At 41.3% G+C, this 18,915-nt stretch overlaps 1 protein-coding gene across 3 annotated transcripts in view; it reads left to right on the top strand.

Moving 5' to 3' along the window:
• Positions 1-18,915, top strand: part of GRIA4 (glutamate ionotropic receptor AMPA type subunit 4) — a gene marked incomplete at its 3' end in the record, with an annotated part of 250,182 nt that overhangs the window by 132,829 nt on the left and 98,438 nt on the right. For all 3 annotated transcript variants that reach the window (XM_082009469.1, XM_082009470.1, XM_082009471.1), the window contains exon 4: positions 13,800-13,984. In XM_082009469.1, the coding sequence (XP_081865595.1) occupies positions 13,800-13,984 (185 nt within the window). The remainder of the gene's footprint in view (positions 1-13,799; positions 13,985-18,915) is intronic.

Here is an 18,915-nt window from a genome sequence, read left to right as displayed (position 1 = left end):
AAACTGTGTTAATAGTGTTCATGGCATTGAACCTGAGAAATAATAATATTGGGATTTTTCATGTTAAACATGGGGCAATTTTTTCTCTTCCTGAAAATACATGAGATAGATAGATGATAAGAGGTTTTACAAGTGTTTTTTTTCTCAGAGGGTGCCTGTTTCCCGCCACTGCCTGCAGAAGACTGGAGTTACTAGCTCAGACTTAGTGACCTCATTTTCAGTTGTGATAAATTCTCCCGTAAGTCTCTTACTCCAAGGCATGTTTTATATATTGGCCTCAAATCATTCTGATTTGCTTCTTCGAACTCTGTCAAATATTTTAGCATTTTTTTTTTTAATCTTGGCAACAAAAAAACATTTAGTCATATAGGAGTAGTCCAGTGTCCTGTATGAAGAGCATATCTTTGTAGCCTTCCTCTTAGCAGTTTCTCTATTCAAGTATATAGATGTTACAGTAGCTGTCTTACAGCATTACTGGAAAAGATAATTTCTGCATAACTATGCCTGTGACAGCAATGTTTGTGCAGAACTCAAATGAGGCAAGGCTATTAAGTGCCTTTTGCCCATTCAGTTCTTTTGAGAGGAGGGTGAGAAGAGGGAGAAGAGGGTGGAAGCAGCTGAAACAATATCTATTCATTCATTTGCCTCCTTTAAAAGTTCTGTCACTTCTATGAATCATAGAGTAATACGGGTTGGAAGAGACCTCTAAAGGTCATCTAGTCCAACCCCCCTGCAATGAGCAGGGACATCTTCAACTAGAGAAGGTTGCTCAGAGCCCTCTCCAACCTCACCTGGAATGTTTCCAGGGATGGGGCATCTACCACCTCTCTGGGTAACCTGTGCCAGGGTTTCACCACCCTCATTGGAAAAAAAATTTCTTCTTTATATGCACTGTAAATTTACCCTCCTTAGTTTAAAGCCATTACCTCTTGTCCTGTGGCATCAGACCCTGCCAACAAGTCTGTCCTCATCTTTCTTATAAGCCCCCTTTATGTACTGGAAGGCTGCAAGAAGGTCTCCCCAGAGACTTCTCTTCTCCAGGCCAAACAACCCCAATTCTCTCAGTCTGTCCTCATAGGAGAGGTGTTCCATCCCTCTGATCATTTTTGTGGCTCTCCCCTGGTCTTGATCCAACAGGATCCATGTCTTTCCTGTGCTGAGGGCTCCAGAGCTGGGTGCAGGACACCAGGTGGGGTCTCACCAGAGCACAGTAGAGGGGAGGAATCCCCTCCCTTGACCTGCTGGCCACGCTTCATTGCATGCAGCCCAGGAGACAGTTGGCCTTCTGGGCTATGAGTGCACATTGTCGGCTCATGTCCAGCTTTTCATCCACCAGTACCCTAGAGTCCTTCTCGGCAGGGCTGCTCTCCATCCCTTCATCCTCCAGCCTGTATTGATGCTGAGGATTTCCCCAATTGAGGTGCAGGACCCTGCACTTGGCCTTGTTGAACCTCACGAGGTTCACACGGGCCTACCTCTCAAGCTTGTCCAGGTCCCTCTGGATGGCATGCCATCCCTCAGGCATGTCAACAGCACCACTCATCTTGATGTTGTCTGCAAACTTGCTGTGGGTGCACTCGATCCCACTCTCTCTGTCATTGATGAAGAGTCCTGGTCCCAATACGGACCCCTGAGTGACATCACCAGTCTCCATCTGGATATTGAGCTATTGACCACTACCCTCTGGAAATGACCATCCAGCCAATTCCTCATCTACCCAACAGTCCACCCATCAAATCTGTATCTCTCCAATTGAGAGAGAAGGATCGTGTGGGGGACCATGTCAGAGGCCTTACAGAAGTCCAGATAGATGACGTCCCTAGCTCTTCCCTTGTCCACTGATGTGGTCACTGCATCCTAGAAGGCCACTAAGTTGGTCAGGCAGGACTTGCCCTTGTGAAGCCATGCTGGCTGTCTCAAATCACCTCCCTGTCCTCCATGTGCCTTAGCATGACTTCTATGTGGATCTACGCGATGGTCTTCCCAGGCACAGAGATGAGATAGTAACATGCTGTTTTGCACAGGTTCATGTAAGGTATTTATATATGTACATATATATATATGTATTTACTTGTATGTACATATACGTATGTATGCTTGTAACGTCTTGGAACATTTAGAAGGTCTTATTAAAACGTTTTCTCACTTTTTATTTCATGTAGGATTTTGTTCTTTTTAAGAAACTAAAATTCTAAGATATTTTCAGGATTATTTTGTGAGTGATACTTATAGTCCCTCAACTGAAGGGACTGGGAGGTGCAAGATTATTCAATGTCATTACACTTCAATAAAAGCTACTATATGAAATCTTCAGGTGTTTCCCAAATTGTTGTCCAAAAAGAACAAATCAGGTCTTATTTCTGGTTTACATCAGAAGAACAGTGATTTAGTTTTAGGAACTGGAAGAAAATCATCGATCTTTATGTTCATCTCCAAATTGTTAGTGGTTTGTTGCGGGGGCGGGGGATCAACTTTTAATAAATTTGTGGTTTGTGTCTCAGTTTAAAAGAAATAGTGAGACTTATTTCAGACTCATTTCAGTCAAAAAGTAACCATATTACAGTCATAGCATCCAAATTTTAAAGCATCTCTTCCCAGGAGATGTTACATTTTTCTGAAGATCTTAACACAACTGAAATTCAAAATCAGAAATAATGTGCCTGGAGTCTGCAAGTAGAACTTATAGAAAGATTAAGGTCCTATAAATTATCTGCTGTGTAGCCACCAATAAATATGGACATGGCCACATATGCATAGAGATAGAATTAACATTGTGACTCTCTTAAAATGCATGCTTCTTAGTGTGAATGCCAGTTGTTTTCTGTCTGAGGGTTGTTCTTGCATTTTTTTTCATGTATGTAATAGAAATGACACTGCACTAATGACAATAGGCAGAGATTTTCAGATATTTTATAGTAAAAGACTAGTTTTCTAACAAATCCCTATAGAAAAGAGGCAGAAGTTCTGACATCAACATCCTCATTTAGTACCCAGAGTCAGTTCTGTTCTAGGGCACAGTTATCTTATGCATGGGACTGGGGCAGATACCTTGTGGGGAAAAACAATTTGCGACAACATAATTAAAGACAGCACCATAATGCATTAATTAGAATATATTAGGCTACTGTTAATTTTAAGGTACAGCAGCTCTTGAGTGCTTTAGCTTGCAGCCTTAATATTCTTTGACATGGTTCTTTTGGATGTTGTTTACACAAAGGTCTACATACAGTTGTATATCAGAGAGGTAAGTTGTTGGGAAGCTAGCAATTTCTGGAAAACAGATTTACACAATTAAAATATTGTGTAGAGAAAGATAATTTATTAGTATCAACATTACAGACTACAGGTTATAGTGAAATGAATTTTGGCTTTAGGGCATTGCGCTAAAGAAGAAAAGTTTAAGCTATAATGTATAAAAGCAAGGAGTATTTACAACTGAGCTGGATATTTGTCAAATTAATAGCAATAATAGCAGAACAAGGAAAAAAGGTAATAAGTTAAATATTTGAATGTACTGTATTTACTTCCAAAATAAGTTTGTTTTCCCGTTTTCTCTCCTTTTTGAAAAATACTGATACACATTAGCCCTAATGATAGACCCAAGATAACATATCAGGTAACTGGATATTCAGCCTCTATAGTTACTGAAAAATGCTGGCCTAGCACCTACTTTTTTCCCACTCAGTGGCTTAATTGCTGTTTTTTTAAGGTAATAGTTTGTGAGGTTCTGATAACAGTGTAATTACGTACAGTTTCTGATCTAGCGTTCACAGTTCTCTAGTAAGAATTTGCTAAAATTTGCTAAGAATGTGGCTTCAGTGCTGCTTGTAAACTTCAGAGGAGCCAAAGACTTCTTACCTGAGCCAGTTCTAGCTGAAGCCTTTGGTATATCTAAATAATAGACAAATAAAAGCAAAGAAAATATAAAATGCTAACAAAGTACATAAATGTACCTTTGGCTTATATCTGTAAGTATGCTTGGATGTATTCCTCTGTATGGATGCTTGTCATAAGAACAGTTACTGGACTTTGACGTTAGTTTGAAGGCATTTGGTGAAGTGGAAAGGGTAATGGTGTCTGAGAACTGTGAAAGCATGAGCAAAACCAACAGACTGCCTTCAGAACCAGGGCTTTTCTTCAGTCCCTCTTGTTTCTGCTCATCTTTATCACTTGACATTTTGATGAGGGGCGTTTACAGTGTATTTCATATGAAGGCTGCAGACTCTGAAATGCAAAGAAGGGGAAAAATCTTGCTGCAGAGTGCGTGTAGCATAAATGGGACCTGACATAGCCTGAGTCTTTGATCATGAATTCCTGTTGTGGAGTAAGCCAAACCTCCTCCCATATGCTTGCTAAAGCACATAACCTACACACTGTTGTTCCACTTAAGACTGTTGGGTTTTTTTATATAAACATCATGGTTGCAATATATTGACAGCATTTGCTTGTAGCTTTATGTCCTTCTCAGGAAAGAAGGATTATGAAGTAATGCAGATGAAGTTGCACAGGAGAGAAGGACAGAAAGTCTGACCATAAACCACTGCTAGGGCTTGTTTTGGAGGTGTCTCACAACACTGAGAAAATGTTCAAGCTCATAGATCTCAGGGAGGCGAGAAACATAAATTCAAATCATAAAGGTAATTTATCATCAATTATTCTGAAACCTTTGATGCAAAAGAGCAATAGAGGAGATGGCTAAACTGGATCCATTATTTCCTCAGTTTTGTTTCAGAACCATCTGTAATAAAACTGAGGACAGACTTTTTAGTAAGGCCTGTTGTGATAGGACAAGGGGCAAGTAAAGGATTCTATGAAAATTACCCTGGTCATTGACAGTATAGGTGACTTAATTCACAGCCTACATCATAACAGATATATTTGAAAGTACATAGAATTTGTAAGGCTGAGTAAACCCAAACATTGATTTTTCAGGAACAATCATGTGAGAGAAAGCAAATTTTCTTCTATTACAAAATCTCAGGTTTTTGTAGACACTGGGGAAAAAAACAAGCATCTCATTGTAGTAGGATTCTTTACATAGTTTGCATAAAATTTTGCTGAATGAGTTGAAGAAATTTTGTATTGATTAAATTTCTAGAATATATGTAAAACACCGGTCACATACTTGAACTCAGAAAGAAGTATATGAGGTTCACTGTCAATAAGTGATTCATTCTGGTTGCAGTTTTTCCCAGTATCTTTGTTAATGACTTGGATGAAGAAATATAGAATACGTTTGTTAAAGTTGTAGACGATAAAAAATTGAAAGGACTGTGTACTTTGGAATACATTTTAAAAATACATCACATTTTCACCAGTCCACTTCAGGAAAGACTTGGATCAACTGCAACAGATCCACAGGAAAGCAAGGAAAATTGTCAGAAACTAGACTAAAAGGTGTTCCACAAGGAAAACCTGAAAGAATCATATTTGAGCAAGAGAAGTGCAGAAAAGAAATGAAACAGCAGTCTTCAGTTATGTAAAATATTGCTTTAAAGAAGAAGGGAACAAACTCTTCTCCAGGTCTACTAGAGACAGGACAAGAATGAGTGGCTTTAAATTGTGCCAGGGGAGACTTAGGTTAGATTTTAGGAAACATCTGATGTTAAGGGTAATTAAGGAACGAATATATTACCTAGGAAGTTACAGAATCCGCTTTAGAGATTTTTAAGGATAAAGTTATCTGTCTAGAATGATTTAAATATAATTTAGCTGTCTTGGGGCATGAAGGGATAGAGAGGAATAGATGGGATTATTTCTTGAGCTCCCTGTCTTATTTTCCAATCTATGTGTCATTTCTGTGAATTAGGCCCAAGAAGGACTCAGAACACACTTGTAGTTCTAGCTTTCACTCTGTCATCTAAATTGACCGATTTGAATGTACTTTTTATTGTAGATTCTGGCTCCAACTCCTAATGCATAGAAAATGGGGCATATGTCATATGTTAAAGGTTATGTGATAGACCTTATAAATCTTACTGGTTGTGTTTGAGTTCTGGAAGCTCTATATTGACCAAAAATTTAAAAGAAAACCATATATTAATAAAAAAGTATCAATCATAATGAGGAAAACTAAAACATGTTTGAGTTTGAGTGTCTGTAGTTATTGGTTGAATATACAATCATGCATCACTCACACTGTAAATTTCTTCTGTGGTTTTCATCACTGTAGTGTCTGGATTCATCTCACCAAGATTTGGCTAGATAAATGGCAGGTATTTTCACTAAGGCTCATGTCTAGACTCCTTCAGTATTCATTGGGGAAAGAGAAAATCACCTCTGAGATAGATATCTAAGGACACAAAAAAATGCTTTTTATGGGACATGTCTCTCCTGTGAAAGCCTGGATGATTAACTTAGACAACTACTTTATAGACAGCTAGAGTTGTGACATGAATCCAATCCTGAATGTCAAATATGTTGGCTTATCCATACCAAATGATTTGATCATTTATTCTTCACTTCTGCTGTGTGTTGGATTTATAACAAATTTATTTCTTCTACTGATCCTAATATGAATTCCAATAGATGGAAGTAGCTTTCATAAAATAGCTCCAGCATAAGGGACCCTGGAGCACAGGTAGTTTTTTCATCAGTCCTCCCAGTCACAGGGTAGGGGTTTGAAAGGGCCGGTCAAATCTGGTGAATCAACAAATGGTTACAGGACTGGTGCCACAACCAGGGGTTTGGCTACTTAGACCATGGGACTCATTTTGAGAAGTCTGGTCTACTGGGAGCTGATGTTTTCCATCTGTCAGAGAAGGGGAAGAGCATCTTTGGTCATAGGCTTGCCAAGCTGGTGAAGAGGGCTTTAAACTAAAGTTGCTGGGGGCAGGGGAAACCTCAATCCATCCCACTCCTACCAGCTTGATGCCAGTGCAATATCTAGCAATAGATGCCTAGAGCCTGGAGAAGGACTGCAGGTCAGCAGGGGGGCACCTGAAGAGCACCACAAAGGAATTCCAGCCACTCCAGCCAGTAAGTCAGCTTCATCAGGGGCCCACCTTAAATGCCTCTGTGCAAACACATGTAACATGGGGAATAAACAAGAGGAGTTAAGAGACGTACACACACCTGCAGGGCTATGATCTTCTTGGCATCACAGAGACACAGTGGGATGGATCCTATGACTGGAGAGTTGGAATGGAAACGTACAGGCTCTTTAGGAAGGACAGGTAGGGGAGACAAGGAGGACGTGTAACCCTCTATGTCAATGACGAGCTGGAGTGCATGGAGCTCTGCCTGGGGATGGATGAGGAGCCGCCCGAGAGCTTATGGGTCAGGATTAAAGGAAGGGCAAGGACAGATGACATTATAATGGGGGTCTGCTACAGGCCACCTGACCAGGGAGACTAAGCAGGTGAAGCTCTCTATAGATAGATAGGAGCAGCCTCACATTCACAAGCCCTGGTACTCATGGTGGACTTGAGCCACCCGCATATCTGTTGGGCATAAGATATTGAGGAGGTTCCTGGAATGCATTAATGATAACTTCCTTCTCCAAGTGATAGAGGAGCCAACGAGGAGAAGTGCTATGCTGGACCTGGTTCTCATGAACAAGGAGGGGCTGGTGGGGAATGTTAAACTCAAGGGCAGGTTTGGCTGCAGTGACCATGAAATGGTGGAGTTCAAGATCCTTAGGGCAGTGAGGAACGGTGCACAGCAAGCTCACTACCCTGGACTTCAGTAGAGCAGACTCTTCAGGGATCTGCTTGGTAGAGTACCATGGGATAAGGCCCTGGAGGAAAGAGGGGCCCAAGAAAGCTGGTTAATATTCAAAGATCAGCTCCTCCAATCTCAGGAGCAATGCATCCCAACAAAGAGGAAGTCGGGCAAAAATGACAGGAGGCCTGCATGGATAAAGAAGGGTCTCATGGACAAACTCAGATACAAAAAGAAAGCCTACAGAGGGTGAAAGCAAGGACAGGTAGACTGGGAGGAATACAGAGAAATTGTCTGAGCAGCCAGGGATCAGGTTAGGAAAACTAAAGTCCTGATAGAATTAAATCTGGCCAGGGACACCAAGGGCAACAAGAAAAGCTTCTGTATGTATGTTGGTGATAAAAGGAAGACGAGGGAAAATGTGGGTCCTCTCCAGAAGGAAACAGGAGACCTGGTTTCTCAGGGAAGTAACCAGGAGAAGGCTGAGGTACTCAACTACTTTTTTGCTTCAGTGTTCACCAGCAAGTGCTCAAGCCACACTGCCCAAGTTGCAGAAGGCAAAGGCAGGGACTGTGAGAATGAACTGCCCACTGTAGGAGAAGATCAGGATTGAGACCATCTAAGGAACCAGAAAGTGCGCAAGTGCATGGGACCTGATGAGATGCATGTGCAGGTCCTGAGGAAACTGGCAGAGGAAGTTGCTAAGCCACTACCCATTGTTTTTGAGAAGTTGTGGCAGTCCAGTGAAGTTCCCACTGACTGGAAAAGGGGAAACATAACCCCCATTTTTAAAAAGGGAAAAAAGGAAGACCCAGGGAACTACAGGCCCATCAGTCTTACCTCTGTGCCCAGCAAGATCATGGAGCAGATCCTCCAGGAAACTATGCTATGGCACATGGAAAATAAGGAGGTGGTTGGTGACAGCCAACAAGGCTTTACTAAGTGCCTGACAAATTTGATGGCCTTCTACAATGAGGTTACAGCATTGGTGGATAAGGGAAGAGGAACTGATGGTCATCTACCTGGACTTGTGCAAAGCATGTGACATCGTTCCGCGCGACCTCCTTGTCTTTAAAATGGAGAGATATGGATTTGATGGATGGACCACTCAATGAATAAGGAATTGGCTGGATGGTTGCACTCAAAGAGTTGCAGTCAATGTCTAAATGTCCAAGTGGAGACCAGTGACAAGTGGCGTTTCCTCAGGGGTTGGTATTGGGATGGGTGCTATTTAACATCTTTGTCGGTGACATGGACAGTAGGATTGAGTGCACCCTCAGCAAGTTTGCTGATGACACCAAGCTGAGTGGTTGACATGCCTGAGGGATGAAATGCCATGCAGAGGGACCTTGACAAGCTTGAAGGGTGGGCCTGTGTGAAACTCATGAAGATCAAAAAGGCCAAGGGCAAGGTCCTGTACATGGGTCAGGGCAATCCCAAGCACAAATACAGGCTGGGCGGAGAATGTATTCAGAGCCACCCTGCCAAGAAGGTCTTTGTGGTGTTGGTTAATCAGAAGCTTAACATGAGCTGGCAATGTGCTCTTGCAACCCAGAAAGCCAACTGTATCATGGGCTGCATTACAAGAAGTGTGGCCAGCAGGTCGAGGGAGGTGATTCTGCCCCTCTACTCCGCTCTGTTGAGACCCCACCTGGAGTCGTGCGTCCAGCTCTGGGGCCTTCAGCACAGGAAAGACATGGACCTGTTGGATCAAGACCAGGGGAGAGCCACCAAAATGATCAGAGGGATGGAACACCTCTCCTATGAGGACAGGCTGAGAGAGTTGGGGTTGTTCAGCCTGGAGAAGAGAAGGCTCCGGGGAGACCTTATTGCAGCCTTCCAGTACTTGAAGGGGGCCTATAAGAAAGATGGGGACAGACTTTTTAGCAGGGCCTGTAGCAATAGGACAAGAGGTAATGGCTTTAAACTAAAAGAGGGTAAATTTATACTCCATATAAGGAAGACTTTTTTTTCCAATGAGGGTGGTGAAACACTGTCACAGGTTGCCCAGAGAGGTGGTAGATGCCCCATCCCTGGAAACATTCCAGGTGAGGTTGGACAGGGCTCTGCGCAACCTGCTCTAGTTGAGGATGTCCCTGCTTATTGCAAGGGGGTTGGATTAGATGACCTTTAGAGGTCCCTTCCAACCCAAACTATTCTATGATTCTATGCAAATTGCTAGAGTGTTTTACACCCTTTGCCTTTAGAAAATATTGAAGTCTCTCTGAAGAAGTTGTAATCTCTAAACAGATATAAGACCAGGTACACATCTGGCATTGTTTTTTGGTAGATGATGCATTTTACAATGGAAAAATGAGTTTGGAATGAGGGAAGCAAGGTTAAAAAAAAATACGAGCTTTTTTTTGTAAAGTACTTAGCTGTAGTATCAAGCCCAATACCTAGATTTTCTGCAGTAGGCATCTCTAGCTCTGGTTTTACAGGAAAGGAGTAGAGTAACTCTTCATTTGCATGTTTGGGTTTTGGTTTTTTTTGCCCACCATGGTGACTGTGTGGTACCTTTTTGCCAAAAAAATAGAAGTATGTTAAATCATCACAATTCCACCTAACTAAAGAACAGAAAAGCAAGCAGAGAAGAGATCAAGAAAATAAAATATTTGCAGACTTTCACCATCTCTGGTTTGGTTCCAGTATATTCAGGTGGAATTGGTATTACTGGTTCTTAAGCAGTTGTCAATATTATTGACATTGAGCAATGACCTACAATAAGCAGTTGTCAGACTTCTCATCAGAAGTCATTTGAGGAAAGTTCCCCCGAATCATAGTCCCATAAAGAGGAAAAAGAAGCCATACTTGCACATAGCATCCTCACTTTTGGGAAAGACTTCATCTGTGTTTCCAGGCAGTTGTATTGGTGTTTTATCTTGTTCATAGATTTGCTAATTAAAAAACAAAAAACAAAAAACAAACAAACAAACAAGAAACAATTCTGGGAAGGCTGACTTAGTTGGTGAGGAAGGGTTACTGTATACACTTGTGAGACCTTACCTTACTTTTATTTATTGGCGTAGTTGTAAACATTTTTTTAAATAATGTTGTTTTGAAAAACATTGATGGTGTAGCTCAGCTGATGTGAGTTAGCCTGTTTTTTTTTAGTTTGCTTTCATGCAACAAATAATATTCCACAATACATGGGACAGAATGTATTCCAGAAATGAATCATTCTTCTGTCTGTAGCATATCTGAGGATAAACAGCAGATAACCAGAAAATAAATACCTTTTAGATGACAGCTAGAAGATTCATGTCTGCTGTCTTTACTTGGGTAAACATCTTTCTGAAGTTTAAGAATTTGGTCTAAAAAGAGATGCTGCACTCAGTTTCTGAGAATTATGCCAGGTTAATTTCAGGTTTTTTGCCTTAGAAAATGTTTGTAGCACTACATACAACTATTTTTTTCCCCCTGTTTGATGTAGCCAATTGTTTTGGACAAATAAGCATTCTCCTCAGTGTGTCTAATTTTTGTTCTGACTGAGCCTATGAATGCCTTTAATTATTCTGTGTAAACTCCACCCTTGCCAGTCTGTTATGTTAAAAATTGTTCCTGCACACTGAATAGGTGACTGTGCTACTGATTACTAGCACAGGAATTCTGAATTCTTCTGATGGAGGTGTTGCACCATATCCAGTTACTGCCATTTAGCTCTATTACGCTGCATGTGAAAGACGTACTAACATGAAAACCCACACCCGAGTGCCAGCTACTGACAAGAAGCTACAGAAGCTTCAAATGCCTAAATGAAGGCAATTGCTAATGAAACGTGGCAAGTCAAACCTTGATCCAAGGTAGAAGAGGAGCTTTTCTGTCTGTTTGTCTGATACGTGTCATGCTTTATGCTGGGATAAATTCCCAGTTTGATCAAAACACATCTTAGTAAAGTTGTCCAAGCGAAATAAGAAAGGAATGAGGAGTGTCAATTGCTATTTCAAACACCGTTCATAGTGGATCAAAGAAAATGTTAATTTGTGTCAGGGAGCTGAATTAAGTAAATGTTGACTGCCTTTGTAGCAAAGACCAAGTCAAAGTTACAGTGTAAATGAAGCAGGAACCCCTGTAGCACTGGAGCAGTTTTAATGTATGTCTATATATGGAAATGAATAGGAAATGAAGCAAGAAATACAATGTTTGGGAAAGAAACTCGTCATGATTTGCAGAGATAATTGCAGGCGAAAAGGAGATTGAATATGGCAACAGGAAAAGCAGAGTAATTATGCAGCAATTAACAGGAAATCTGTATGGTTCTGTGAAAAAAAAAAGTCATCAGGTTAAATATATATGCTGAGTACAGAAATGTTTTAATACTCAATAAATCAAGTATTTTAATTCATTTCCTAAGATAAAATACAGTTTCATAAAATAAATCTCATTTATATGATAAAATATGTAACGCATTTTATGTTTTCATTATAAATGTTTGTATTTTTCTCTTAAGTATGTCATCTGAATTAGAGAAAAAAAAATGTTAATTTCGGAGTGTGGGTATGTAATGTCATAATGATAAGAAGATACAGGTTTTAAGTTAATATTTCAAGGACCATACATGTCATAGAAGCCAGTAGAAAAACTGCTACGCCTGTATTTGCAAGAGAATTAGTTTCTCATGTGTCCTAAAATCTTCATATTCTCATAAAACTATTGTCTACTTTTATTTTACTGGAGGCAAACACAGGTTTTAGTGGTTTTGTAGGTCTTCTGATAATTAGTTAGTGACAGCACACTCAAAAGCACTCTTTCTGGAATGTAGCTTACAAAGATTCCTCTTGCAATCTGTGGGAACATCTGATAGTGCTTTTTACAGCGAATCTGTCATGCAGTGGCATCTTCAAGTGCGTTAAAATGACAGCTGGAGGTCACTGCACTCAGGCATGGGACCTTCTTGAGAGAAAGGAGCCACCACTGTGTAGCCGCATCACTAAGGATAGTTTTCAAGAGGTGAAATCTTTCCTTTAAAGCCAGTGGGGAAAATTCAGCCAGATAACGAGTAAAAAGCCACAATATGTTGTGTTGTGGTTCTAGATGGGAGGACTTTCTCTGAATTGTGTAATTTGTACCAGTATGTTATTGACAGACATACCTGTCCTTTTTGTCTGTCTTCAACATTAACTCTGGATCTGAGGTGTGCAATCTTTATGGCTTTAAACAAATCCACCATTTACTCTAGGTAAAAGATGGAATAATGCACGCTTTGTACTTCAGGAATTGGTTGGACAAGTCAAGGCTGGACTTGCAAGCTGTCCTAACATATGTCACAAGCTCCCCTCCTGCCTCTGTACTGCACATCCCCAGTGAGAAAAAATCAGGAGAGGGAAGAAGGCAAAGGGCTGGTGGGCCAGGGGACACTGAGACTGCGGGCAGGGAGCCCTGTGGGTTCAGGTGGAGACCTCAGAGAGGACGCTGCCTTGCCCTTCGGTGGGTGGGCTCAAAGACGACAAAGGGGGCATCAAATGCTCACAATGACAAAGAGAAATAATCCTGCCAGCAGTAATAATTAATGCTTCTATGGTGCCCATCATTCATTGACCTCTAATCGCTTTGCATACATTGATTAAAGCTGTATAGGATCTCTGAAATAGATCAGTACCATTTCTATTCACACATCTATACTGGCATATATATATGTATAAATAAATGAAAAAATGTATTCTTATTAAGATGCATTAAAAACTTGCGTAAATGTTGACAAAAAAAACCCAACAACAAAAAAAGCAAAGCATTTAAATGTCTAGCATACTGCTTTTGTAGTGTACAAATACTTGTGGTGAATGGGTAGGCTCAGATTTTTTCTTTGCTGTGTCATGAAATGCCTGGATTTAGAAACCTGTACAAAACCAATCTGAGAAGCTGAATACTTGACTAGAAGAGTTCGTGTGTATAAATCATATGAGGATTATCCATAATGCTGAGAATCATTCCAAGGATTCTGATTGCAGCAATTGTAACGTTCATTAATTGCATATTGTGCGCTGATCGTGGCTAGCAGCATAGGTAGGGATACAAACACTCTCTAATTCCCTTCCCTGCAGGAGCAGATATCAGGATACATAATATTGATTAAGGACAATTCCTATTTAAAAAATGCAATGGTTGTGTTACTACTGCATTGTATCCTTTTCTTTTAGGTTATTCAATACTTCAAGCTATTATGGAAAAAGCAGGACAAAATAGCTGGCAAGTCAGTGCCATCTGCGTGGAGAATTTTAATGATGCCAGCTACAGGCGGCTTTTAGAAGACCTGGACCGAAGGCAAGAAAAGAAATTTGTAATAGACTGTGAAATAGAGAGGCTTCAAAATCTCTTAGAACAGGTAATGCTTGCTTTTAATGTCACTGTGAGCACATTACTGGAACTCCAGATGAGATACCATTGTGCACTGCGTTTCATTTATTTGCTCGATGGAAGTGAGATTGCTTGCTCTTTCTTTTTGTTTTTCTTCGTGGGCCTATATTTGTACATCCACTTGACCGCTCCGTTTTCCTTTCCTGTAAAATTCTTGTCTTAGCCAGCTGAGCAGCGCAGCAATCCCCCCCTTTCCTACTCAGCGGGTCGGTGGGCAAAGGGTGCCAGCAGTCAGGGCGGCTGCACGTTTGGCCCCGCATCCCACACCTCCATGCCTGATACGTCTTGCGTCAGCGTCTTAGGGCTGGTGGAACAACATGGTGTCGTTTAATTACCAAAACGCCCTCAGGCCATACCTTCATGGTGGTAAAGCTCAGGTTTTTTTGAGGAAAAAAAAGCTTATTTGAATCCAGTGTTAACTTTCTATTCGCCATATGTATTTCTAGCCATAAAATGCTTTAAAAATATTATTACACATATTTAAACTGATAGTTCTATTACTTTAGCAGAGCATTTATGAACATGAAGAACAGTAGAATAAAGGTGCTATTGAACTGGGAAGGAAGGTCAGGTTCTTCCATAAGTTATTCATGCAAAGCTGCTATTACATAAAGAAAATACTAGGCCAGACAGATTGGCTTGCCCTGGGTAGTACCTATACCGGTGTGTAAAGTGAATATGAAATCCTGCTGCTCTGCTGTGGTAAATCTATCTCTATACGGTGCTTATGTATGAGCTCTTTCTTAAATGACGAAATTTTCTTAAAAATAAAGTAATGCTTTGAAAGGAGCATTTTGTCAGATGACGGGAAAATAACTCAGGGTTAACTCTGTGCTTCTCGCACGATCCCACATACTGCGCTGATGTGATGCAAGCGCAGCGTTCAGTACCTGCTGCTGCTGCAGGAATTGCAGGGAATGAATGCCATCTGCTGGTGCTAGATCCTCCGCCGCCACGCTGCTTCTCTTCGCTAGCGCATTAGAGAATTTCGAAGATTTTGTCGCAAAAACGTTCATGATGCATCTGCTACTGAAGTCCTAGAAATATGAAATGTCATTGGTGATACAGTAATGCATGAAATAGTGCTCGTAGAAGGATATATGTGTCAATTTTGCTTTCACTGGCAGAAGATAAAGAGGGAAACTTAGAATTAATAATATGGCTGATGTAACAAGGACTTTTTCTATGACTATCGCCAAGAGGAGAAGAGGTGATGCCATATTGCTATAGATACTCATTTGGCCATTTTTTTGATTCCGAATGACGTTATCTTTTAACACATGCTTTCTATAGTTTATAAGTAAATCCTCCCCCAGCTCAGCCTATGTTGCAGTAAAACAGAACACCCATTCGAGGGTCTTTTAAAATACATTTAGTAAAATAACTTCTTTCTCGGCTCTGTGTGTGCGCACATGTGTATGTACCTGATTTCTTTTATACGTTGTCCTGGTTTCAGGTGGGGTAGAGTTTTTTCCTCTTGGTGGCTGGTATAGTGCTGTGTTTTGGATTTGGTATGAGAATAATGTTGATAACACTGATATTTTTGGTTGTTGCGAAGTAGTTGTAGTGCTTATACTAAATCAAGGACTTTTCAGCTTCCTGTGCTCTGCCAGCGGGGAGGTGCACAAGAAGCTGGGAGGGGGCACGGCCAGGACAGCTGACCCAGCCTGGCCAGAGGGTTATTCCCTACCGTATAATGTCATGCTCAGTATAGAAACTGGCGTTGGCCGGGGAGCGGGAATCGCTGCTCGGGGACGGGCTATTGATCACCGGGTGGTGAGCAATTGTTGCGTTGTGCATCACTTGTTCTTGTATATTCCTTTATCAGTAATATTGTTATTATTGTTATCATTGCTGTTCCCTCTTCTTTTGCTGTCCTGTTAAACTCTTTATCTCAACCCACAATGCTTTTTCCTGATTCTCTCCCCCGTCCCACCTCGGGGAGGAGGTGAGCTAGCGGCTGCGTGGTGCTTAGTTGCTGGCTGTGGCTAAACCACGACACACAGCATGTAAATGTGACTTAGAAAAAGTATGCTATATTATTGCAAGTCTTGAAGTACACCCACCATTCTGCGTAGGTGTATCTACTGAGTATCCACTGAGTTTCAAAGCAAAATGAAGTCATCCAGTGCGCGTTTGGATCTCAGCTGATCTCACATTTACATTATATTTGCTTCCAGGAGCTGCTTCTATTTTCCTTCCAGATTGGCACCTGCATAGTCAGTTCCTTTTTAGGAACATAATCTGTGCTCTTTGTTCAGGTCATGCAGAACTGAATTGAATATTGATTTTAATGTGATTAGGTTTTGACCTCCTCTGACTTCATACAGGTCTTGATTTTGCATGCCTAAAATAGGTACTTAATGCAGGCATGCTAAATCATAAAAACGCAGTGCCTGGCCCCAACAGACTGAATCAGACACGGTGAGTTTGGCTGACACCTCTGCAGGGCAAGCTCGAAAGCTAATTGAGTCCTCTTTCCATTAATTGCAGCGGGAGAGTTGCGGGTAGGAGTTAACACCTTACTTGCAACATACCTGTATCTTAGCCAGTCATACAAGCACTTTTAGGAAGTGATTCATCTGGCTACTTTCTAATTTTGGGTGGGATGAATTTTACCCAGGAAATGAGCTCTTCTGTACTTATGCTGGTGTTTATTCACACTTAACTGTGAAGCCTTTGCCCTTAAATATATGCTAATGAAGGGTAATAAATTGTTTTTTGGGCATGTGGGTTTTTTCTTTTCTCAGTAACGACTGCCCATATATATAAAAATATGTATATTTACATTTGTCCTAATTAAATTTAATTCATACATTTCAGAATATTTATGTAATTTTTCCAGATCATGTAAATTCTATTCTTCCCCCACATGCCTGGAGATCCTCTCCATCTTTCCAAAGGCAGGTCATTGTACAACCAGGAATGTCGTTATAGGCAGGTTAGACAAAGTATGCAGAAGAGCTGCAGCTTTACTCTCCATTGTGAAGGTCCTGGTCTTTCTAGACAGGCTGACCTACAAATAGGTCTGGGGTGCTGGTTGGGGTTCCAAAATGACAAAACTTTGCCTTCAGAGATCAGGTGCTGCTTAAGGATGGGTAGTCAGAAACAGTCTTGGACACAAAAACATTTAGTATGCCAACAATGGTATTGAAGCAAAAAGAGACTAGCCCAATTTAGAAAATGCAGAATAACAGTTGAGTTAAAATATGAGTCGTTGAATTTTTCCCTTTGCATGAAGGCTTTAATAACCTGTAGCAGACAGGTAAGGTGGCTTCACAAATGGACTAAAAGTTGGCATGCTCATCTTTGCATACACAGAGGAATTGATTAAGCTTCAGTGACTCTAATTAACTCAACTTCTTTCCTGCCTAGTTCTCCTGTAATTGAGAGTCTAAGTTGTGACTATACTGTAATACTTTGCAATGTACAAGTAAATGTTCTGCAGAACATTTAGGAAAAGTAATTAAATCTCAGTAATGAGACCGTAACTCAAAGTGCTTTGCCCTTAAATCTGTGCTAATGAAGGGAGAGAGACTGGCTTGTGGGCTTGGCGGTTTCTTTTCAAGTGACTACCCTTATATATTATACACATTCACGCTTCTCATGACGGTGGACCTCAAGCCGTGAAGACTGGAGACTTTTTCACTGTCTGTGTTCAAAAAGTGACCTCGTGCACTGCTCCCCAGCCCATACCTGATGCCCATTTATCTGACCTAGTGTCTTCTGCTCCCTGTCTTCTCCCAGCTGAGAAGGAAAATCAGCACCTTGCTGTTTCCTCACTTCTTGTGCAACTTTAATGTCATCAAAAATCTATTTAATTTTGTCTCCTCTATTTTTCTTAGTTCATTAATTTTTCTCATTTTCTCCTCTCCATGTGCCTTGGTGTGTGTAGAATCATAGAATCACAGAATTCACAGAGCGGTTGGACACTGAGATGGCCAATTGAAGGACCTCACTAGCACACTATCCCTCAAACATTGGTGTGCTGCCCCCAGGCTTATCTCTAGCAAGCCTGGTTTTATCCCCTCCCCCCTTCAAATCTAGTTTCAGCCATGCCAATTGGCACTAATACAGAAACCAAGCAAAACATTTTCAATCACATCCAAATTTCTCCAGTTGTTACTGGAGACTCTAAGGTCTTGTGTGGGTGAGCATGACCAAAGAAGAGGAGCATAGCTTTATTAAGAAAACTGTTACAGTCTTGTAAGTGTTGGCATAACCTTAGGTAGGATCTGAAACCTTTTCTGAGGGTAGGGCAGCACAGCTGTGGGAGGTGCACCAGGTAGAAGAACTCCTCTGCTTGCGACAGAGCTCCGGGAGGAGGTGAGTAGATTAAGGAGTATCAGGGAATGCAAGAGAGAGAGACTGCTGGAATCCCACTCTGGCTTCCCTGAGCCAGGCCCAACAGGCAGACAGGACGCATGATATGGAGGATTCCCTGTCTTCTCTCTGCTTGGCTGAACACAGTGACTTAAGGGACGGGGGGCAATGGCAACAAGTTCCTGCTCAGCGCATCAGACACGTCTCCTTTGTGACTACCCCACCTTCGCAGGTGCCCTTGCATAACAGGTATGAGGTCCTGCAAGTGGAACCGAACAATGATGAGGACGATGGTTCATCTAGATTGGAGGTGTTGTCGAGGTTAAGTCGGCCTACGCCCTACGTCAAAACTGCTTCCATAAAGAAAAAAAGAGGAGTCATTGTCATGGGAGACTCCCTTCTGAAGGGAACAGAAGGCCCAATATGGAGGCCAGACCTGCTTCTTAGGGAAGTCTGCTGCCTTCCTGGGGCCTGGGTTAAAGATGTGAAGAGAAAATGTCCTACCCTGGTACAGCGATCAGATTATTCATTATTGATTTTTCAGGTAAGTAGCAATGAAGTTGCTACAAGAAATCC

Source organism: Phaethon aethereus (assembly GCF_964289735.1).
Source record: "Phaethon aethereus genome assembly, chromosome: 1".
Lineage (NCBI taxonomy): Eukaryota > Metazoa > Chordata > Aves > Phaethontiformes > Phaethontidae > Phaethon > Phaethon aethereus.
Note: the sequence above shows the minus strand (reverse complement) of the source record. Positions and strands in the feature narration are given on the sequence as shown.